General features: G+C 44.7%; 1 protein-coding gene across 1 annotated transcript in view; it reads left to right on the top strand.

Moving 5' to 3' along the window:
• LOC308083436 (FH1/FH2 domain-containing protein 3-like) overlaps window positions 1-24435 on the top strand; it is a 179897-nt gene that overhangs the window by 122624 nt on the left and 32838 nt on the right. Inside the window, 8 exon segments of the mRNA XM_080425750.1 lie at window positions 3852-3946; window positions 4743-4886; window positions 5805-6064; window positions 12647-12706; window positions 14824-14952; window positions 16118-16252; window positions 19002-19052; window positions 20338-20552. Coding sequence (XP_080281876.1) covers window positions 3852-3946; window positions 4743-4886; window positions 5805-6064; window positions 12647-12706; window positions 14824-14952; window positions 16118-16252; window positions 19002-19052; window positions 20338-20552 — 1089 coding nt within the window.

The raw sequence follows: 24435 nt of genomic DNA, 5'->3' as shown, positions 1-24435 counted from the left end.
TACAATATAACGTATACAATCTGTATAGTAGAGTATGTTAATACAATATAACTTATACAATTGGGGTGGTTGTATTTTGTCTCCCTGCTCTTCTATTGACACATTTAGATCGTGTCAAAGGTCAAGTCTCACCTAGACATATGATCTGACACAAATTTTGACCTGATGGTCAAGATTCAATTTATCCCCTGAGCAAGCGGGCAGGCTCTATTAGCTCGACGGTAAAACATGTCGGCACTTGCGCAGGAAACCGGGTTCAAATCCGGGGTGGAAGAGGAAAGTTACGTAGTGCAGCTTTAAACTCAAATTTAACATTCTAAAACAGTGGTTCTCAACCAGTGGTCGGGGCCCACTGGTGGTCCTTGAGGGGGTTCCAGGTGGTCCCCAGCTAAATGATGGAGAGTTGGTAATCAAATGGACCCTTATAGATCTTTAACTCTTGAGAGTGTAAATTGAATTTCATTTTCCGCTCTCAAGAGTTAAATTATTGTTAAACATCTGCATTACTTAATTAAGGAATTGTTATTTTGATCAACGTTTGCCTGTAATCTCTCCTATTGGCACCAACATCAATACAGCATGGAATTGTGGACAAAATCGTATCCGACGATAACAAAATATTCTAAGTCTTGGGTCTGCAGAGTCTAAATCTCATCAAATGTTGGTCCATAGTGGCTCAAATGCCAAAATAAACAATGGACCTTGATATGAAAAAGGGTTGAAAACCACCGTTCTAAAACATTTAGCTAACGTTACCTTATGTGCCTTATGTACCTCTTGAACTGCTGGTTTCTACACAGTAAAAACCCCTGAGTCTTCATCGACTTCTGAGCGTGTGCAAACGGGACCTGTAAAGGGTCCATTTGGTTCCTAAATATGTGTACACTCTCAGAGTGTACGTTCCCCAGATTTAAATTAGATTAGACAGCTAGACTCAAGGCTTCCCCCAGAACCAGAGTCGAGAAACCCGCTGATTTACACAAAAACCCACACCGCACGTTTTTTAGCAGAACCCCCGAGGGTGTGCTTTCTGCTTTCTGTTTTTTTTTTACACTCAAGAGTTCAATTAACCCTTTATGACCTGGAACGCATCTGTGTCACTTTTTTGATTTGAGCAAAAAAAAAGCATTATTTTACACTTTGGCTATTCAAAAATAGCAGATCTACAAGCTCAAAGCGCGGCACCGAGTGCCGCGCTTTGAGCTTGTAGATCTGCTATTTATGAAAAATCGTGAACATGTGTGCAAATCTTTGAATATATATTGTTTTAAAGAGAAAATTTTTAACTAAAATCTTTGCTTCTGGGGGTCCCTGGAACAAACTATTTTGAGATGGGGGTCAGCGGTTAAATACATATCATTTTGGGGGTCCTTGACATGAAAAAGTTTGAGAACCACTGATATAGAAACATACGTTTTTCAGAAAACTGTTGGGATTTAGAAGACATTTCTAGAATCGGCTTCAGGTCTTAATGGGTTAATTCACACTCATGGAACTCAAGGCCGATGCTCTTACAAATATTTCATTGGGCCGGCGGCGTGGCGTAGCGTAGCGGTACTGTATCCGCGGGGCGTATAGCGGGGCTCTCTGGTGACACAGGAGCAAGCGACTACAGTACGGATCCCGTTACCCGGCCCGTTTGGATCAGCTGTCTGGAGGAGCGGAGCCCCGCGTGGAGCGGAGCAGAGCGGGGGCTTATTGGAAAAAAAGACCGTAACCCTCTCTCCCCTGGCGGGGTCCGGTTACCCTGCCCCCCCCCCCCCCCCCCCCCCCCGCTATCTAACAGCTCAGCATTGTGTTCTGCAGCACTGCAGAATGGAGGGTGGGTGGGGGCGGGGGAGTGGTCCGTCTTAGCTCGGCAGTGGTGGAGTAAAAGTTGAAACACATACCACAATAATATATAAAATAATACTCTGTTACAAGTAAAAGGCCTGTATTCAGAATTTACCTTGAGTAAAAGTATAAAAGTATGTACTTTGGTACGCACCGTACCAAAGTAAAAAGCACAATTTCTGTTTTTGAATATCCGAAGTATAAAATAGTGGTTGACGTATGTTTTGTGTTAATAATGTAAATCCTCATAACTAAACTAAAGTTGTTAGCTTAAGTAATTGTAATGTAAAAAGTGCAATATTTGCCTCTTGAGAGGTTAGTGGAGTGAAGTTTGAAGTATCGAGTAACAGCAATACTGCAGGTTAAGTAAAAGTGCCTCAGAATCATCGTCAAAGAACAGTTACTTGAGTAAATGTAATACGTTACTTTCCACACTACTGCAGCTGGGTCTTATAGCCCCACATCACTTCCCCTCCGTTGCGTAATAAAGGAGGGTAAACCCGATACCCCCGGTCTCCTGGAGAGAGAGAGGGAGATATGGCTCTGACCCGGTCTGCTGCCGTGGAGGGGGGGGGAGTGGTGGAAAGTAACTAAGTACATGTACTCAAGTACTGTACTTAAGTACAATTTTGAGGTACTTTTACTTTACTGGAGTGTTTCCAATTTTCAGTACTTTTACTTCTACTCCCCTACTGTACATCTCAAGAGACAAATATTGTACTTTTACTCCACTATAATTATTTGATAACTTTAGTCACTAGTTACTTTGTAGATTTTGATTGTTATTACAAAACCACTTATATACAGTATACTTTGGCAATGTGAAAATAGCCGATCTACAAGCTCACAACGCGTCGCAAAGCCAGCTTGTAGATCTGCTATTTTCAAAGGATTTTTTTAATACATTTTACACATTTGAAAACTTGTGAAATGGGACCGTCTGCATAATGACTACTTTTACTTTTGGTACATTAAGTACATTTTGATAGTAATACGTTTGCACTTTTACTCAAGTGAATTTTGACTACCTTAGCTTTACTTGTAACAGAGTCTTTTTTGGTGGAGGGGGGTGTGGGGGGTGGAGGGTGGATCTGCCAAGCTGCTGCTGCTTCTTCCTCCTGGACGAGGATGCAGAGCCTCCTCCGTCAACCATCCTGCTCCTCTTGTGTGTGTGTGTGTGTGTGTGTGTGTGTGTGTGTGTGTGTGTGTGTGTGTGTGTGTGTGTGTGTGTGTGTGTGTGTGTGTGTGTGTGTGTGTGTGTGTGTGTGTGTGTGTGTGTGTGTGTGTGTGTGTGTGTGTGTGTGTTTTTATCATTGTGGACCCTCCAGCGACATGAGGAATAATGCTCTCTGTAGGACTTGTTTATCTGAGCCAGAAGATAAGATGAACACACACACACTGTGCTGTAGTAGAGCTCCAACTGCTTCTTTACTGCTCTTTCTTATCAGACCGCGTCGGTGTCAACGCTACGACCACACTGATAGGTTTGTTCTCTATACTGTAGCTTTATCACTGATAGGTTTGTTCTCTAGCTTTATCAGCGCTCCGTCTCTCAGGGGAGGCTTGCATTGTGCGTTGAAAAGGAGGGATGAGACCGATAACAGACAATAAGACACTACCGACTTCCTCACTTACTTTACTTACTATTTGGGGTTAACATGTTTGCAATTCAAATGACCAAACAATATGCTGAGTATTTCATAATATGCTTCTTTTTTATATGCCTCAAAAGTAAAAAAAAACGTATTTTGACTTAATTGCTTAGATTTTCTTCAACTCGAAATATATATTTCCTCACGTACAGAACTGTCCAACTGTTTACTGTATTGCATATCGTCCAAAACTGTTTAGGGCTTGCAGATCTTCTACTTTTGAGGGCGCATTTACGAAAAAACACAAACAGTTATGGAGATTTCGGAGGTTTCTGCCCGACAGCAACGATAATATGTATGATTGTGTTTTATTGTTGTTGTATGTTATTTATGTTAAGACTGTAACATGTTAATGTTGTTCTGCAGTCACTAAGCTGTGGTCTAACACCATGGAGATCCTGGATGAGAAGGATGGAGTGGACACTGAGCTGCTGGTCTACGCCATGACACTCATCAACAAGGTCAGTCACACCACAGCACGGTGTTAAGTCTGAAGTCTTAATAGATGGGTGACACGGTGAGCACAATACAATTGTGTAGATGGTCTTTGGTCTTTGAAGTTAAAAAGGTTGAGAACCCAGTGTCTTAAGCCTTAAAGAGATAGTTCACCATTTAAAAAAATATATTTTTAGCTTTTTTGTCACATTCCTAAGCCAATAATTTTATGACCAGCGGACCGGTAGTCAGCGGTTCCGGTAGGAGACACAAAGGAGACTTTTTGTGTCTCCTACCAGAACCGCTGCAGGTCATCAAAATATTGTCTTAGGAATGTGACAAAAAAAAAAGAAATACCCATGAATTCAAGTCTCCATGGGTTGACTAATCCATAGAAAATAGGGATTTTGGTGAACTATCCCTTTAAAATGAGACAGAGATGAGGTGTTAAAGAACTATAATCACATTCTAATTGTATGTAATGTGTGTGTGTGTGTGTGTGTGTGTGTGTGTGTGTGTGTGTGTGTGTGTGTGTGTGTGTGTGTGTGTGTGTGTGTGTGTGTGTGTGTGTGTGTGTGTGTGCGTGCGTGCGTGCGTGCGTGCGTGCGTGCGTGCGTGCGTGCGTGCGTGCGTGCGTGCGTGCGTGCGTGCGTGCGTGCGTGCGTGCGTGCGTGCGTGCGTGCGTGCGTGCGTGCGTGCGTGCGCGTGCGTGCGCGTGTGCGTGTGCGCTCGTGTGTGTGTGTGTGTGTGTGTGTCTGTGTGTGTGTGTGTGTGTGTGTGTGTGTGTGTGTGTGTGTCTCTCTCTCTCTCTCTCTCTCTCAGACTCTGGCAGGTCTCCCGGACCAGGACCAGTACTATGACGTGGTGGACTGTGTGGAGGACCAGGGCATGGAGGTCATGGCCCACAGACACCTGAGCCGTAAGGGCACCGACCTGGACCTCATGGAGCAGTTCAACATCTATGAGGTCAGAGGAGAGCTGCTGGAGGTCACTGCTGGACCCCCCCCCCAGGGGGTCCTTGAGGGAGGGTGTTCCAGGGGGGTCCCCATGTAGCTAAATTATTCATTGTTTGTGGAACCAAATGGACCCTTATGGGTCTGTAACTCTTGACAGTTTTACGGGTCCGTTTGGTTACATTTGTATACTGTCTGAGAGTTAACCCATTCAATCCGGGAACCTATCTGTGTCATTTTAGATTTCTTTGGCTATTCAAAAATAGCAGATCTACAAGCTCATAGCGCGGCACCGAGTGCCGCGCTATGAGCTTGTAGATCTGCTATTTAAAAAATAATAATCGTGAAAATGTGTGCACACATTTTTGAGTATATATATACATATTTTGCTTAGCTTCTGGGGGTCCTGGAACAAAATACCTTGAGATGGGGGGGGGGGTCCACGGACAAATACATATCATTTTGGGGGGTCCTTGACCAAAAGTTTGAGAGCCATTGATATTATAGCAACATACGTTTTTCTTTCTCAAAAAACTGTTAGTATTTAGGCTCTAAACGTGTCTCTATGGCCGCATTTAGAGCTTGTAGATCTGCTACTTTTGGTGCTTTTGTGTGACGCTGTAATATGATCAATTAGGGCGTTAATTTATGAAAAAAACACAAAGTTAAAATATGGAGGTAAGAGGTTTCTGACTGACAACAACGATATACAGTCTACTATGAGACCACTGCTAGCGTACACAGTCTACAATGAGACCACTGCTAGCGTACACAGTCTACAATGAGACCACTGCTAGCGTACACAGTCTACTATACTACTGTATTAACTAGAGACCTAATAGTTACTATTGCTTCTTTCTACGTGACATTCACACAGTAACCTAACATTTAGCGATCGTAACCACGGCGCTTTGAAACATCTCGTCACCAGATGACGCTCCGGCACGAAGACGGCGACGAGGAGACCCAGCTGCCCCCCGCCGCCCGCAAAGAGCGCCGCCGGGCCAGCGTGGGCGGGGCCAACGACAGGCGGGGCCTGGGCCTGGAGAGGCGGCGCAGCCGGAGACACTCCCTCCAGAACAGCCGGGGCCACGCCTCGGCGCCGGCGTCCCCCAGCAGCCCCCACCACGCCCACACCAACGGCTTCCTGCCGTACGGCGGTGGCCAGCGCATCGAGGACATCAGCGAGAGGTGAGGCGGAGGAACGAAACAGTATAGAAACGTGGAACTCTTAATGCGTTCACACTAGCAGCTACAAAGATCTTTTTTCAACAGAAGCCAGCAACATGAAGATACAAAGATACATCAGACGTTTGTAGCTGCTACAAAGCTACAAAAGCTACAACAGCTACAAAAGCTACAACAGCTACAAAAGCTACAACAGCTACAAAAGCTACAACAGCTACAAAAGCTACAAAAAAGTAGCCTGGCTCCAGCACCTGAAATCGCTAGCCTTGCATTCAGGGTCTCAACTTCAGCTACCAAGATACAAAGCTACAAATATGCTGTGTAGCTTCGTAGCTTTTGTATCTGCCGGTGTGAACGCAGCATTAAGGGGCTGTTCATACGGGAACGCACAGGCGTTCTTGCTTGGACCCGTCTAGACAGACAATCGCTCGGCGAGTAAACGGCAGCCGAATTATGCCGGCTTCAGCTGTGTCAAATTAAATCACTGCTGCGCGTTGCGTAGAAAAAAAACTAAAACAGCTCTTGTCATGGGCGAGCGTGAAACGAGCACGAACGCGACGGTTTCACCGCTTGTCGCTCCGCCTCTCAGATTACCTGGGCCTCCTCCTTACCTGCCCCGCTCGCCTCTCATTTATTCTGCAAATGAAGGACTAGACAGCGTCAGTTCGCTTCCCGTGTGAACAGCCCTTTTATCCCTGCTAACATTTTTACCACCGGAGTTGGCCCGGGGTTCTTGGTCTTTACATGGTCGACTATGAGGGTCGGTTTCAGTCTTTGTGTATTTTTAATTTTCTCTGCCAGTCTTTGCTCAGCACCCAGAGAGAGGTCACTGAGAGAGAGAGGGAGGGAGGGAGGGAGGGGGAGAAAAAAAGAAGATTCGCTAATGTTTTCTGGGCCTGCCGAGTTCTTTTCTTTTCTCTTTCACAGGAAACGTCTCAGCTGCCAGTGTCGTATTATGTTACCGTCTTGGACAGACGTGTCTATTCTCTCCAAGGCCAACGTAGAGAATGTAATTATATAGTAATAAAATAAAGCCAGAGCAGGGGCCTGCCATTACAAAGTGACATTTAAATTAATCTTCCCCCCTTTTCTGTCTAAAGACATTCTTCACGTTTTCTGCAGCTGAGGGAAATAGGAAGCTTCTGTAAACACAGCGATATGAGTTCATGAAGCTCTGCAGAGCTATAGGCCTTGTTCCCACTGAACTGAAACAGACAGAGAGAGCTTAGCTGAAATCTCACCCTGTCATAATCTATTTTATTATACAGTACAGTGTTTGTGTGTAGAGGTGTAATAATAAATTCAAATTATCACCGCGCCGCTGTGCCTACACAAACACACAAAAACACACAAGCAGAGAGCGTTGCTGTTTAACTGGTCAGTGGGTGAAGTCACAGGCAATATACCGTATAATTATATCGTTGCTGTCAGGCCGAAACCTTGTGTCTTCATATTTAATCTTTTTATGTTTTTTTTTTGTATGTACAAGGTTTCAACTTGACAGCAACTCTATTTAATATCGTTTTTTACGTGACTATTTACCCTGTCTTTTTGTTGACTAGGGTTCATGCCTTTTACTCCCATCTTGCACTTTGCAAATCACCTACATTTGTAAATGATTGTAAATTGTATATATCTTTGAACCATACACACTATAGTGGCAGATATACTAATAGTATTGTCCCAGAGTCCCTGCTGATGGCACGTACTGTAGTATTTGTGGAACCCACCCACTTGTACCTCTGTTGATGGCAGACCTTTCCTTTGGCGGACGAGAACAGGGCCTGAATTGTCTTAAAACCCTGTGATAAGTAAGTTCATCCATACAAATCACCAGTGAAGGCTGCCTTCCATAGCCGCCCGCAAAAGGCCCAGCCTAATCCCCTATTATTAACGACAAGTCTCTTCAACTGGCATACCTGCTAATATTTCTGGTAGCACTCAGGGTCTGCAGATAGAGTCGAAATCCAGCCCCGCGGGTCATTCGATACGGAGAGACGGCTCCCTCCAGCCCCGGCACAGGAAATTCGAGCCGCCTTTGAAGATCACTGTTTTCCATATTGCTAATGAAATCCAGGCAAGCGAGAGGAATCCTAATGGCAAACCGGCCGCAGACTCCACGTGTGCCGACGGATGCCAGACCCCGGTATCAGTACCGGCATCCGACTGCGCGGCCCGCAGAGCAGAGAGGCAGCGACTATCCATCATTTTTCTCTGCGATTTATTTTATCGAATAACTTTACGGATTAATTGAATAATCGAGATCTCATAAAAAGCATCAGGATGCGATGCGTTGTGATGTAAAGCCCAAAACAGAGATTGATTATGAATTGATTATTTTATAAAAAATACATATAATTGATTAAATCCATTCGTTCGATTAACGGCCCATTGATCATTGACTAATTAAATTATACTTTAGTGACTCTCCGAAGCGGACCACTGAGAGTCGTTAGACATGCTGCGTAATATTTGGACGCTTTAAAATACAACTTATATCAGGTTTGTTTTTATGTCTGTGAACATGTCAACTCACTAGTAAGTAGGTCGAAGAGGCTTATTGTCGGTATCATCCGAGAACGTGGGACTCTATCCCCGTTACGACGCACTAGACCCCTGGAGCACCACACCTACCATCAGCTCCCAGTACTTACCGCACGACTTGCCCCACCCAAGCCGCGCTACTCATACGCTGAGTTGGCGGTGCCCGGGATCAAACCCGTGGTCCAAAGACGAGAGCTCTACCGACTGAGCTACCCGGCAACATAGATACTTAGTCCAGGCCTCTACTCTATACTACTCATTGTTTCCCTCTACTTCAAATATCTTCACTGAAAATTGCTCATCTACAAGCTGAACAATTTTTACAGAGTGTTATATAGACTTTAGGGTTGGTGGTTCATTGTGGGTTATGTACAAAACTGCAGTAAACAAAAGTGCACGTCAACATCAAGTGTCCATGTAAAAAATGGTTCACTGTTCAGCGCTCAGGGTTTTGTAGTTTTATGGGTTCACGACACTGTCTGTATCACAAGGACATACTAACCATCATGAGAGTCTTTCACGTTCTTTCTTCCACCCTGATCATCCTGTCCTTGTCTGGTTCAACAAGGCTTTGTGGGTCTTCTGAGTGTTCTGTCATTACTCTGTGTACTCTCTCTCTCTCTCTCTCTCTCTCTCTCTCTCTCTCTCTCTCTCTCTCTCTCTCTCTCTCTCTCTCTCTCTCTCTCTCTGACTGTGTCATTGTCTCGTTTTTCATGTTTCATGTTTGTCTCTGTCCGATTTCTCTTCTCTTCCCTCTTCTCCCTCTCCGCCTGCTTCTTTTTTCTTTCTCTTCCTCTTCTTCTTCTTCTTCCTCATTCCCTCCCTCCCTCCATCCGTCCAACCCTCCTTTTCACCATAGAGAAGAGGAAGAAGAGGAGGAGGAGGAGGAGGAGGATGAGGAGGAGGAGGGAGAGGAGGACGATGATGAGGGAGAGGCAGAGGAGGAGGAGAGTGTTCCGGTCTCTGAGTCCTCTATGCAGGGCGCTCACTGCAGGTATTCTAGGCTCCACTGGTTTCCCCTCCAGTGTACACATATACAGTAACATCCGGAGTGTTAGTCTAACTGTGAGAGTGTGACCAGACTAAAAGTGTCTGAAAGCCCCTCAGGAGCCTGTCTCTTGTCTCTGTAGCGTGAGGCAGCTTCATGTACATGTACACCCACTGGACATGACGCTAGTGCTGTGTCGCAGGGACAATATCAGAACAAAGCGGGTCTCGCAACTCACTGGTTGAATGCTTCAAAGCATTCTTCAGGTCTTTTTCAAGTTACACTTGAAAAAGACCTGAAGGGTCGAAACGTCGTATATCTGCTGTTTGTCACAAATAAATAAAAAACCTTTGGAGCGTTCAGCAAGTGAGTTGAGAAGTGACTTTGTTCTTATATTTCTGTTCTTACAGTTTGGCTCAGCACCAAGGAACGGAGGATGTGCGTTATTTGTTTTCCTGCAGGGACAATAGCCCCCAATCCAACCCTTGATGCTGAGTGCCAAGCAGGGAGGCATTAGGTACCATTTTTTATAGTATGACTCGGCTGGGGATTGACACTCTAACCACAAGGCCACAGAGCTGGTATAAATCAAATAAAGCACCATTATTAACAAGTCACAACAACCAGTAGTGATTTTGAGTGTCACGCTACAGGAAAGGCATTTGGGTCTCCAAAAACTCTAGTTGACATTTCTACCTGAGGTTGGCGCTAGAGGAAAGGCCATGGGGACACTCGTGAAACAACAAAATTCCATGACAATCCAGCCAGAAGTATTTTAAATATGTTGTTTTGGAGTAAAGTTGTCGACAGATGGAGCCCCTAACACTCCGGATCTTACTGGGTATAGACTCCCTCCTGTCTTTTTATCCAGGTCTCTTTCAAGTTTCAAACCTAAAACGATGACCTTTCCCTGTACTCTTGTCCCCTCTTGTTTTTTTCGTCCCTACACCTCACCTGTCCTCCCCGCATAGCGCCGCCGTCCCGGCCGTAGCGGACGCCTCTAGTGTGTGTTTGACTTTTAAATGTATGGCCAACCTCATCCCTCAAGCCAGAGGCCCCGAGGAAGAGGGAGAGCGTGCGGACGGCGGCTCCGAGCCGCCCGGGCCGCCCGGCGCCCCCGTGTCCGTCCCGCCTCGGCACAGCGGGGCCTTGCGCCCCCACGCCCTTCTTGTCTCCCCCCTCCGACAACCTGGCCGTGTCTCGGCAGCTCTCTCTTCGTGGAGAGCGCCCCCCCCTGGCCCCTCTCCCCGCCACCGCCCCTCCGAAGCCTCCTCCTCTTCCTCCTCCTCTTCCTCCTCCTCCACCTTCCCCTTCTTCTCCCCCCTGGCCTCCTCCTCCTCCTCCCCACCTCCCCCCATCCCTCCTCCATCCCATCCTCCCTCTCCTCCCCTCCCCCCCTGCTTGGACCAGGGCCCGGTGTCCGCCGGGGCCCAGAGGGGAGAGACCGCGGGCCGGGACGGAGAGAGGCGGCTCTTCAGGTAGAGAGCAGGACCTCCGGTTCACATGCTAGTACAGTGGCTGGTTTCTCAACGTCCGGGGGGTCCGGGTGGGACCGCCCGGCGGTCCAAACGGGACCCTTACGGGTCTGTAACTCCGAGAGTGTACAAATGGATCTATAGGACCGTTTGCTGATACAACACAGTGTAGATGGGGGATCCATTGACGTTTAGTTCTGTGATTTCAAGGTTTCAAGTCTCAAAGACCTTCATTTGATACCATTTTTTTAATCTCTTGGACCCAAATCTGCACTTACACACTGGGAACCCACCAAAAAAAAAAGCTTTGCTCACTCACTTTATTGTGCGCAACTTTCCTCACCAAACCTGGCCACAGCGGGACGTCTGAGAACACATTTTTATGTTGGCGAGCGGAGCATCCGTGCGTGTGCGTGGGCGTGGCCAGTAAGAACGGCTGCATCCTTATGCCTGCGTGCCTGATGGGGTTTCAAGCGTGAGTGAGTGTACAGACCTCATAAGCGTCCCTTTGGACCCCTAGTGGTCCCCGGACCGGACTTTGAGAACCAGTGACTTACAGTACACCTATTGCATCCCCCTCCCCCCCGTTAAGACACACTCCCACCTCCCCCCCCTCACTGTCTGTGTCTCTGTGTGTGTGTGTCTCTGATATTTGTACTTTTACAGTTGAAGTAATGGATATATGAACACCTTGCTTTACCCTGCTGGGCGTCTAAGCTTTGTGTCACGTTGCATGCATGTGTTGTTGTTATTTTGCAAGAAAGCCCTTTTGTCCCATTTAAAACAGTTTATCCTTTGCCTTTTAGAACCCTTAAGAGAAACTCGTCAGATATTGTTTTTCTTTGTCTTGTGATCTCTGAAGTCACACAGACGGAGGGCGTCGGAAGTTCTCCAACAAAGACGTATCATTTCCTTTAGCTCGGCTCCTGGAAGCCCAGAGGTTGTTTTTTTTTTCCGGAGGAGAACAGTACATTTCGCTGACATTTACTGCTCATCTGCCTTTCATTGTGGCATTGCGCTGCAGTTAATCCAAGACAAGTCCATAAATAAATTCCAAGTATAAAGGGCAACATAATTCACATTTTGAGTGCCTCTTTAGATGTCCATGTTACGGCGTGCAGAACTGTTGCAATAGAGACCGGAGAATGGAAAGCGGGCCAAAACGTTGGACCTGGCACCGCGCTATAGCTCAAGCATGTATCCCTGATCCCATCTCTGGAATAAAGTGATCCTCATGCAGTATGTCGAGGGCAGGAGGAACGCGAGCCAAGGAAAGCTACTTAAACAGTCAGCTTTATGAGGATTTACAAATACTTAGTATATCAGGGTTTTTGTTGAGAATGCGCCACTTTTTAGTGAGATTGACAAACAGAAATAATTGTCTTTGCTTCCGTCTGATTCGTTGTCAAAGCTATCCTGGAAACCCCTTCTACCCTCACTCAGTGTCCCACTCCCTCGTCTCTGTGTGACTAATATACTTGTATATTCTTTCTTTTGGACGAGTCTAACCCGACCCTGTCCCCTGTCTGTCTGTCTCTCTCTCTCTCTTTGTTTCCTCACTATGCTGTCTCTCTGCAGTCACTCGGCTGTCTCACCTACATCTTACACCACAGCTAGAAAGCCCTGCTGGGCTGAAAGGTAAGACCAGCAGGACCAGCGGCACAGCCTTGTTATTGAACTTCTTTCCTGGAGTGTTTTTGTTTGAATAATGTAGAGCAGAGTCTCCCAAACATAGGGTCACAACCCCAATTTGGGTCACGGACAAACAGGAAAGGTTATTTTTCTACAGGCTCACTATTGCGTCACAACTCTGTGACACGTTGTGATATTGTAGATACAGTAAGGGTAAGCTATTGAAATAGTCTTGGCTTGAAATTGTGATTAATTCATAATGTATTTTGCTAAATTTGGGTCCTGGGGAGACTAGACACCAATTCCTCTTTTGGGTCTCGAGCTGAAAGTTTTTTGGAACCCCTGATTCAGAGGCAATGCATCATGGGAACCCCTGGTGCATTGCCCTGGCAATGCACCAGTAATGATGAAAGCTCTGATTCAGAAGTCAGCTGTTCCGTGGCAAAATATGCATGGTTCATTCAACATAGCCTCTATTCTTTGCTGTTGGGCAGAAACCTCATAGCTATACTTTAACTTTGAGTGTTTTTACATATATTAATGCCCTACTTGCAGTGGTGTAAAGTACATTTACTCAAGTACTGTATTTAAGTACAATGTTGAGGTACTCTTACTTTACTGGAGTATTTCCAATTGTCTATACTTTTACTTCTACACTACTGCATCTCAGAGGCAAATATTGCACTTTTACTCCACTACAATGATTTGAAAACTTTAATTACTAGTTACTTTGCAGATATAAATGATTACATTATAAAACATACATTAACCAATTTAGCTCTGTTTTATACCTAGGCCATTTGAAAATAGCCGATCTACAAGCTCACAACGCGTCGCATCGCGACGCGTTGTGAGCTTGTAGATCTGCTATTTTCAAACATTTTAGTCCTTTTACTTTTGGTACTTTAAGTCAATTTTGATACCAATACTTTAGTACTTTTTTTTGGTATTTTTTTTATTCCAGACTTTTACTTGTAACAGAGTACTTCTACATTGCAGTATTGATACTTTTACTCAAGTAAAACATTTTAGTACTTTTTCCACCACCGCCTACTTGGTCATACTACAGCCGGCGTCACACAAAAGTATCAAAAATAGCAGATCTGCAAACTCGAAACGCGGCGCGATGCGACACGCTTTGAGCTTTGAGTTGTTTTTGCTATTTTTAAATGTGAATCCTGAAAAGTAACACTTTTGGACATAATGAGGTTTCCACCCCGACAGTATAATAAAAACACGCTGTGAAGAAAAAGGTCAACATGTGAATGATTGCCTTGTTGAATCCCCGCCGTGCCCAGGCTGTTTGCATGGCCGTTAGCATCTCTCATTAGCTCCACAGTCGCTGACAGACACTGACAGTGACATGCTGAGCATGTCCACCTTGACAGGGACCACCTTCACACACAGGGACCACCCGGCCAGGGTGCTTGGCATGGTTTACCTGGCAGGGTCGTCATTTATCACTGAAGGTATAACGCTATACCGAATGACACGCCGCCACGGTCATTCACAAGAGTTAGCTCTGTCCTCTGGCTTAACCCATTAAGACGCGGGAACGCATCTGTGTGTCATTTTTTAGATTTCTTTGGGCTATTCAAAAATAGCAGATCTACAAGCTCATAGCGCGGCACCGAGTGCCGCGCTATGAGCTTGTAGATCTGCTATTTTTGAAAAATCTTGAAAATTCGTTGGCAACATCTTGGATTGTATAATTTTTTTTAAGCGAACATTTGTAAAATATTTAGTTCCAGGAACGCCCAGAAGCAAAGATTTGAGTTACTAATGTCTGCAAGAAAATAAAAAAATATTTGCACAACTTTTCATGATTTTTCAAAAATAGCAGATATACAAGCTGCTATTTTATATTTATTTGTTCTATTTATTTATTAGCGCGGCACTCTATATCCTATTTTTGAATAGCCCAAAGAAATCTAAAAAATGACACAGATGTGTTCCAGGTCTTAATGGCTTTTAAAGGTCCACTGGGTCATTGGTTAACAACAAGCATGTTATCCAATACATGGATGTTCCCCCTGGTCTGACATTGGACATCAGGAGAAAACAAAAGCTTTTAGGTTTTTGTTTTTGTTTTTATTTGATTTATTTCCTTTCCTTTTTAATAGAATCAGTGGCAGTGGCTCCCCATACCCCGGCAGGCACCAGGGTATGTCCAGTGCCCCCGCCACGCCCGTCATCCATCACCGCTTTGCCAGTTCATCCGCTCCTACCGCGCCAGACGCCAAGCCCGACAGGTCAGCTCGCAAGAAGATCTTTTAGTCATTTTTTAAGACCTTTAAAATGACTAAAAAGGTGCAGCAGAGTGAGACAGGAAGGGAGGGGTGGGGGGGGGGGGGAGGGTTGACGACATGAAACGCAGGTCCTGAGCCAAGAATGAACCCCAGGACTTCAACATCACACGTTCGTGCTAAAACTGAATTATATCTAAATTATACAAATAAACTTAAAACAGGGCGCTCGGGTGGTGCAGTGGTAAAGTGCCTGCATGCCCACCACTCAGTGTTGCCAGATTCTGTGAGAGAAACAAGCAACCCGGTCTAGGAAAACCAGCCCAAAAGAGGCGACTATGGGCCACATGAGCACTTTAACATATACATCAGCTATTTGAAAATAGCAGATCTACAAGCTCACAACGCGTCGCGATGCGACGCGTTGTGAGCTATTTTCAAATAAAATACCTGCCACCACTGCGTAGGTTGTGGGTTCGAATCCACACCTGGTGCATCCGGCTTTGTCGAGCGTCTATATATGAACACAGCTGGCCTGTGTTCGGGGGAGGGGACGGAGATAATTGTCACTGCACGTAATCCTACGGGCTGGGGGCGGAGCCTGTCAGCCGGCCGGGAGTGTTGGACGGGAGGAGTTTTGGGGCGAAGGCTCTACGTCCTCCCGGTGGGGGCTCCTCGCTGGCAGGTGAGTCAGTAGGATGCGACAGCAGTGACAACACAGCAAAGTGTGTGCGGGAGGAATTAACCCATTAAGACCTGAGGCGATTCTTAAAAATGTTTTCTAAATCTTAACAGTTTTTTGAAAAAAAAACTAAAAAAAATTGTTATCAATATTTTTCAGAAATAGAAGATCTACAAGCTCATAGCGCGGCACTATGAGCTTGTATATCTGCTATTTTTGAATAGCCAAAGAAATCTAAAGTGACACAGATGCGTTCCAGGTCTTAATGGGTTAATTGGCAGAAAGACTAAATTGGGGAGAAAAAAAGGGGTAAAAAACACAACAAAAATTATAATTATACAAATTAAATTAAACAAAAATAGCCGATATAGAAGCTCACAATGTTTGAACATCTTTGTGTTGTCACGACCCCGTCCTTTTCTTTCCTGTCAAAGCAAACGTAACGATGAATCGGAGAAGAAATACTGATTTTGGTTTGTTTTGTCTCAGACCTTCTCTAGGAGGCCTGCTCACCTCCTCCTACAGACAGCACCAGGAGTCGCTCGCCGCCGAGAGAGAGAGGAGGCGCTCGGAGAGAGAGGAGCGCCTGCAGAGGATCGAGAGGGAAGAAAGGAACCGCTTCAAGTAAGTCCAAATGTCGTCAATCATCTTTATCTCGTTTGCTTCTGTTCACCCTGAGCGAGGAACCAGAGGTATAGTGATGATTCCATTCACCTGGCATGTTGGAGCAGCTCTTAAAACGTAAAAACCTAAACCAACTCAATATTTGGCTAGGATTTTTTTTGTTGTGCTACAGAGCATATGATCATATCGACATAATGTTGTCATATCGACATATGTCCAAAACTGTTACTTTTCAGGATTCATATTCAAAATTAGCAATAGTAGCAGATCTACAAGCTCAAAATGTGTCGCTTTGAGGCGTTTCGAGGCTTGCAGATCTGCTACTTTTGATCATTTGGTGTGACCGTAGTATGATCAAGTAGGGCATTCATTTACAACAACGATGTCTTCCTATATTAAAATGCCTTTGTGGGACAGTGGACCGTGGGTGGGTGTCACAACATGGCCATATATGGAGACAACTTTAAACTATAGCGGCATGAAAATCTATTTTGTATTGAAACCATTCACTTTCCCCAAATGACATACCAGGACTAGCTTTGTTTTTAATATAGTGACAGAATGTGTTTGTGTGCTTGAGTGAGATTCTGAGACCTACAATGAGAGTGAATGGGTCTTATTGGACCTCAGAGCACAGAAGCAACAGACACATGTGATGGACAGACAGACACATGTGATAGACAGACAGACAGACACATGTGATAGACAGACACATGTGATAGACAGACACATGTGATAGACAGACACATGTGATAGACAGACAGACACATGTGATAGACAGATAGACACATGTGATAGACAGACAGACACATGTGATAGACAGACAGACACACGTGATAGACAGACAGAAACATGTGATAGACAGATAGATACATGTGATAGACAGATAGACACATGTGATAGACAGACAGAAACATGTGATAGACAGATAGATACATGTGATAGACCAACCCGATCTCCAGAGATTACCGTAACATTGCACGGAACGAGTGCACTTCATTCCGTGGATAGCCGCCTCGGAACTCCCGAATTGCGTGCATATGTACGGCGCTCCCTTTGTGACAAAACCATTTCGGAGGCGCGCAGTCACAGGCGAACTGTCACCCCGTGAAGGACCACCGAGGGAGCTAAGGCGACCGAGTTGCCGTCCTGAACGGTGTGACGTTCGCCTGTGCCTACTCAGCGCCGTTTGAGTTATGTACCGATAGGCACAGAATCGTAATTTTTTTTGTGGGGACTGCTCTGCTTCCGGGTTTTTCCGGGTTGCGACTGGTTACGCCCACCGTGGGACTCGCCGTACATATGCACGCAATTCGGGAGTTCCGAGGCGGCTATCCACGGAATGAAGTGCACTCGTTCCGTGCAATGTTACGGTAATCTCTGGAGATCAGGCTGGATAGACAGATAGACACATGTGATAGACAGACAGAAACATGTGATAGACAGATAGATACATGTGATAGACAGATAGATACATGTGATAGACAGACAGACACATGTGATAGACAGACAGACACATGTGATAGACAGACAGACACATGCGATAGACAGACAGACACATGCGATAGACAGATAGACACATGTGATAGACAGACAGACACATGTGATAGACAGACAGACACATGCGATAGACAGACAGACACATGCGATAGACAGATAGACACATGTGATAGACAGACAGACACATGTGATAGACAGACAGACACATATGATAGACAGACAGACACATGTGATAGACAGACAGACACATGTGATAGACACATGTGATAGACAGACAGACACATGTGATAGACAGATAGACAGACACATGTGATAGACAGATAGACACATGTGATAGACAGATAGACACATGTGATAGACAGACAGACACATGTGATAGACAGATAGACAGACACATGTGATAGACAGATAGACACATGTGATAGACAGATAGACACATGTGATAGACAGATAGACGTGATAGACAGATAGACACGCGTGATAGACAGACAGACACATAGACAGATAGACACATGTGATAGACAGACAGACACATGTGATAGACAGATAGACACATGTGATAGACAGACAGAAACATGTGATAGACAGATAGACGCATGTGATAGACAGACACATGTGATAGACAGATAGACACATGTGATAGACAGATAGACACATGTGATAGACAGACAGAAACATGTGATAGACAGATAGACACATGTGATAGACAGATAGACACATGTGATAGACAGACAGACACATGTGATAGACAGACAGACACATGTGATAGACAACACCTGGACTTACATCATGACAAGGTAGTTACTGATACAACCAGAGAGCTCTACCAAAGTTAAACATCACTTCTAACTCTTCTGTCTTCTGCTCTCTCTCTCTCTCTCTCTCTCTCTCTCTCTCTCTCTCTCTCTCTCTCTCTCTCTCTCTCTCTCTCTCTCTCTCTCTCTCTCTCTCTCTCTCTCTCTCTCTCTCTCTCTCTCTCTCTCTCTCTCTCTCTCTCTCTCTCCAAAAATTATACTGTAAATGTATATTCAATCAATCCATTAATTATACACGTAGCCTTTCTAGAATAAAGACATCATGTAAACAGAGATGTCTAAACTTACCAAAAGAATTACACACCAGCTGTGCTTTTCGCTGTTATAAAATGTACATAATATGAACAAAGATAACTTAATATATGAACGTTCTGTTTCTCTCTCTCTCTCTCTCTCCCTCTCTCTCTCTCTCTCTCTCTCTCTCTCTCTCTCAGTCGAGACTATGTGGACAAGAGAGAAGAGAACCGACACGCCAGAGAAGAGAGGTGAGACTGTTGTAATCTCCAACGTGGGGGGTGGGTGTGGGGTGGGTGGGGGGTTCACCACGGTGTTGCAACAGTGAACACTGAAGCCCATAAAAACCTTAGAGAAGTGTGTAAACGCTTTGATATGTTATTTATAAATGGGTAGCAGATGTGTGGGTGCGTTGCACCCATGCAGCCTGAGGGCTGAGTTATAGGTGTCTGGGCCCCTGCAGGCCTGCTCGGCATTAAGACGTCCCCATCACCACCACACAGAGGTGTGTAATTGCATTTTGGGATGGATCCGGTCCAGATAACGAGGGCTTGTGTGTGTGTGTGTGTGTGTGTGTGTGTGTGTGTGTGTGTGTGTGTGTGTGTGTGTGTGTGTGTGTGTGTGTGTGTGTGTGTGTGTGTGTGTGTGTGTGTGTGTGTGTGTGTGTGTGTGTGTGTGTGTATATGCAGCTGTGCGTGCGTGCGTGCGTGTGTGAGCGCGTGGCCACACAAATGCACAAGGACGTGTAACATCACCCTTTAGATGTGTGATATATAGCAGGGTTTCTAAAACCCCACTCACCTTTTTTCCAGTCCTGGGATTTTCATTTATTATCATCTATATATATCTATATTAAACATAAATCTCACTAAGACACTTGGTTCTCAACGTGGGGTCCGAGGACCCCCAAGGGTCCTTGAGCAGGTTCCAGGGGGGCCCCAGCTGAATGATTGATTGATTGATTGATTGATTGATTGATTGATTGATTGATTGATTGATTGATTGATTGATTGATCGGAACCAAATGGACCCTTATGGGTCTGTAACTCTGTTTCGTTTCCATTAAAGGAGTAGTTCACCAACTTTTTCTATCAATTACACACCCCATGAAGCATTGAATTCATGGAGAGACTTTTTGGTTGAACTACTCCTTTAACTCTCAGCTGTCGGCTGGCAGAGGCATAAAAGTTTGACATTAAAAAAGGTTTAACACATGTTGTATGTCTGGACGCAGGGTGCAGTCCCCGCTGACAGAGGATGAACTCCCACCTTAACCCATTGATACCTGGAACGCATCTGTGTCACTTTAGATTTCTTTAGGCTATTCAAAAATAGCAGATATACAAGCTCATAGCGCGGCACCGAGTGCCGCGCTATGAACTTGTAGATCTGCTATTTTTGAAAAATCGAGGAAAAAATAAATTGGTTTTTTTTCTCAATTTTTTTTTAGGATTTAGAAATTTTAGAAGACATTTCTAGAATCTTCTCAGGTCTTAATGGGTTAAAGATGTCCTCCTTCCCTCTCCTCTCCTGCAGGTACAAGACGGTGGAGAGGCTGGCCGGCGAGGAGTTTGATAGGGAGGCGCGCAGCAGCAGCAGCACCGCCAGAGCCCCCACCGCCAGCAGGGGGCGCACGGAGATCACCCTGTGCCTGAGCCCCACCCCTTCCAGTCGCTCCGCCTCCCGCTGCACCACGCCCTCCTCGGTGGTCTCGCAGGAGGACACGGTCGCCGCCCCGCCTCCGACGTTAGGTACACTTTTACAATTTACCGTGTACGCATAGAGCAGTGGTTCTCAAACCTTTTCATGTCAAGGACCCCCAAAATGATATGTATTTGGCCACGGACCCCCATGTAAAAATGTTTTGTTCCAGGGACCCCCCAGAAGCAAAGATTTGAGTTACAAATGTTCGCTTAAAAAAATATTATATTCAAAAGATTTGCAGAACTTTTCACAATTTTTCAAAAATAGCAGATCTACAAGTTCGTAGCGCGGCACTCGGTGCCGCGCTATGAGCTTGTATATCTGCTATTTTTGAATAGCCAAAGTATAAAAGGTTAAAGTGGTTAAAGTTATTGTGATGCTATATTAACACATTTTGCTGGGGACCCCATGGAACACACCCAAGGACCCCTGGGGGTCCCCGGACCCCACTTTGAGAACCAATGGCATAGAGCACCGAAGTCCTGACGTCACTGCCACTAGAGGGCGCTGTCCCCCTGGTTTGTGGCTTTATTTTTTGTGTTGATATCCCCATCTGAGATCACGTCAAAAATAAACACACCACCCTGGCGATTTTACTCATATGGATATGAAGCATCGACTGAAGGTGGAAATGTACACATTTACCCAAAGAGTAACACAATCAACGCTGGAAACGAGTCAAACCACCCAAAGACTACATTTCCCATGAACGCGGCTGCAGCAGGGACAGTGATTTCAAACCCGGAAGTGTAGTTCTTGAGACTTTTAAGGCAGAATTAATTCCATTTTCACCAGAAACAGGCTGTATCAAATATGAATGCATATCCTAAACGATGCAGAGCCACCCCCCTGACAGAAACGCCGGGGTGGTGTGTTTATGTTTGGAACACAGTTCTTATATGACGTGATCTAAGATTCCTCTATGGGGATATCGACACAAAAAATAAAGCCTCGAACCAGGGGGACAGCACCCTCTAGCGGCAGTGATGTCAGACTTTGGTGCTCTATTTAGAACACGCTCTTAAACCGGAACGATTTACGGTAAGCAAGGGGTAATACATCAAATGCATAGAGACAGTGTAGTGCCCCAGTAAGCTAGGATCATAGGTAAACCAAGAACCTAGCATCAGTCTAGACAGTATAATATCCAAAAACGAAATAATCTGTACATTGAAACTACACAAATATAGGATGCCAGGTCAACAAATGAACCTGGCATCTGTGTAAATAACGTTATCTAAATTCCATTTGAACCTTTGCTTAAGCCTGCAAGGTCGTCAACTAGGGAAAGTGCTACGGCATGTGCTACGGGCTAAAATGGAGTCTGTCTGAGGTAAATACTGTTACTGTTAGGGGGTTAATGTTTTTTCAGATTTTGTTTTGTCTTTACAGATGACAAAAAGTTCTCCAAATAGCCAAAAATATCACATTAACAAGCTCACAACGTGTTGTGATGCGATGCATTGTGAGCTTGTAGATCAGCTATTTTTTTTACACTGCACCATTGTACGACAAAGTATTGAATTTCTCTACTCTGAAAGTGATACATTAAACACGGCAGATTGTACTGTGTGTGCTGTGTGTTTCCGTTAATGAAAAATTGGTCCTCTCTCCATTTTGGAAAATAAAGCAGCTAATAGCTTTAGCCGTACGTTGCACATTCCAGATCCACACATGGGTGGGTGGGTGGGTGGGTTGGGGGGCTGTTGGCCCGCGGAGCTGGAACTCCTGGCCAGTACCGCTGACAATATTGGCAACGAGCGTCTCTTAATGTCCACCTGTCATAGACGCTGGGTCGGGTATTAGCGCTTGGCGGGTTATTCTCGCATTCAAATTAGAATCAGCTGGATGTTTGCTGGCAAAGGAGAGCACTCGTTGGAAAAAATAAACTGCTTGACTGTTAACCCATTAAGACCGGGAAGTTACGCGTCTGATTTTTTAGCTTTAACCATTATTTTATACTCTTGGCTATTCAAAAATAGCAGATATACAAGCTCATAGCGCGCTATGAGCTTGTAGATCTACTATTTTTTGAAAAATCTTGAAAATTGTGTGCAAGTCTCTGAATATATGTATTTCAAAGCGAACATTCTGTAACTCAAATCTTTGCTTCTGGGGGGATTCTACAAATGTCTTCTATATCCTAACAGTTTTTTGAAAAAACTTATGTTGCTATAATCAGTGGTTCTCAAACTGTTTCATGTCAAGGACCCCCAAAATTATATGTATTTGGTCGCGGACCCCCATCTCAAAATATGTTGTTCCAGGGACCCCGTGGAAGCAAAGATTTGAGTTAAAAATGTATACTGTATAATATATTCAAAGATTTGCACACATTTTCACGGTTGTTTTTTCAAAAATAGCAGATATACAAGCTCATAACCGCGCTATGAGCTTTGTATTATCTGCTATATTTGAATAGCCAAAGAAATCTTAAAATGACACGGACGTGTTTTTATGGGTTAAAATCAGTGTAAAAAATATTTGAGAAGAAAAGCTGCTCTAGGAAAAAGTGGAACAAAAAAATGATTGAGTGTTTAGGCCTGTGTTGGCTTTCATACTTACAGTATGTAGTTGATTGCATAGCTTTTGGTGTTTTGCAATCCCTATGATTCATTTGCATGTGTTTATGTATGTAGTGTATAGTGTAATGTACTTACATTCCTGTTCTACAAGCAGAGCAGATGGTGTTTGTCTGACTGACCGTTTTATCTTCCATATCTTTCAATATTGTGGTTTACACGAATAAAGCGATTACTTTGATGGCCACCTACTTCAGTTTAATTTAATAGGAAATGGTTACTTTATACAAATCTGCTCGTGTATATCAAGCGATTTCTCAACTCTTTACACTGCGGCTTAACACGCACGTTTGGGTCATAAATCACCATATACTGTGTGGTGTTTTCTGGAAGTAAATGACCCCTTGGTCCGATTTGACACATTTCATCACCTTCATTAAGAACGACGGTCGCTGTCGCTGGACGCCGTTTGGACAGGAAACAACAGTGTTTCTGAGGGTCGGTCACTGGGGTTCTCAACCAGTGGTCCATGGACCATTAACCAGTTAAACCCCAGCTTCCGTACTGTGGGGAAAGCTTCAACACGTTGTGAGCTTGTCGATATACACAATAACAGAAAACAGAAAAGACCCCAGTATAGAGCCCTGAGAGACTCCAGTTAGTGGTTAATGGTCCATGGCATAATTACAGCCGGTCCATGGGAAAGGTTTTGATGAATATCTATTGCACATTTTGTAAAATGTATCAAAAGTCCATCAAATTTACGAAAATGTAGGCTACTTTGTTGCACACAGTGTCATGCACCCAAAAATAGCTGATCTACAAGCTCACAATGTATCCCGTGCCGTCCCACTAGGACAGTAGCGATCATCCAGATAAATATCACACGTGTCGGGGAAATGATCGGGATGGCCCGGATCGTCTGTGAGCAAATGGAGAGGTTTAATCACACTAGAGGATAATCTTGCGCGATAATCGCTCTCGATCTAGGCTGGGGTAGCGGACCCCCCCCCAGATTGAAATATCCCTGTTTATCCTGTAGTGTCATTACATTATCTTGTAGTGTGAGCCCACCTTAAGTAATAAATCCGGCTTCAAGATAGATCATTAATGTTAAATATGAATAAATTAAAAAAAATACAATAAAATAGAAATGACTGAATGTTATGCCTTCATAAATACTAAATATATAGATGTGGGGAGGGTGGGGTGGGGTGGTCCTCGAGGATTGTTTGAATAATCTGGCATGTTGTCTCTGTCGGGTGGAAAACCTCATATGTCCAAAACTGTTACAAAGTAGCAAAAGTAGCAGATCTACAAGCTCTAGATCTGCTACTTTAGGTGCTTTTGTGTGACGCTGTAGTATGATCAAGTAGGGCGTTAATTTACGGGGGAAAAAACACAAAAA

This window comes from Gymnoscopelus braueri, assembly GCF_963280865.1.
Source record: "Gymnoscopelus braueri genome assembly, chromosome: 4".
In the NCBI taxonomy this organism is placed as follows: domain Eukaryota; kingdom Metazoa; phylum Chordata; class Actinopteri; order Myctophiformes; family Myctophidae; genus Gymnoscopelus; species Gymnoscopelus braueri.
This window is presented reverse-complemented; position numbering and strand designations above follow the sequence as displayed.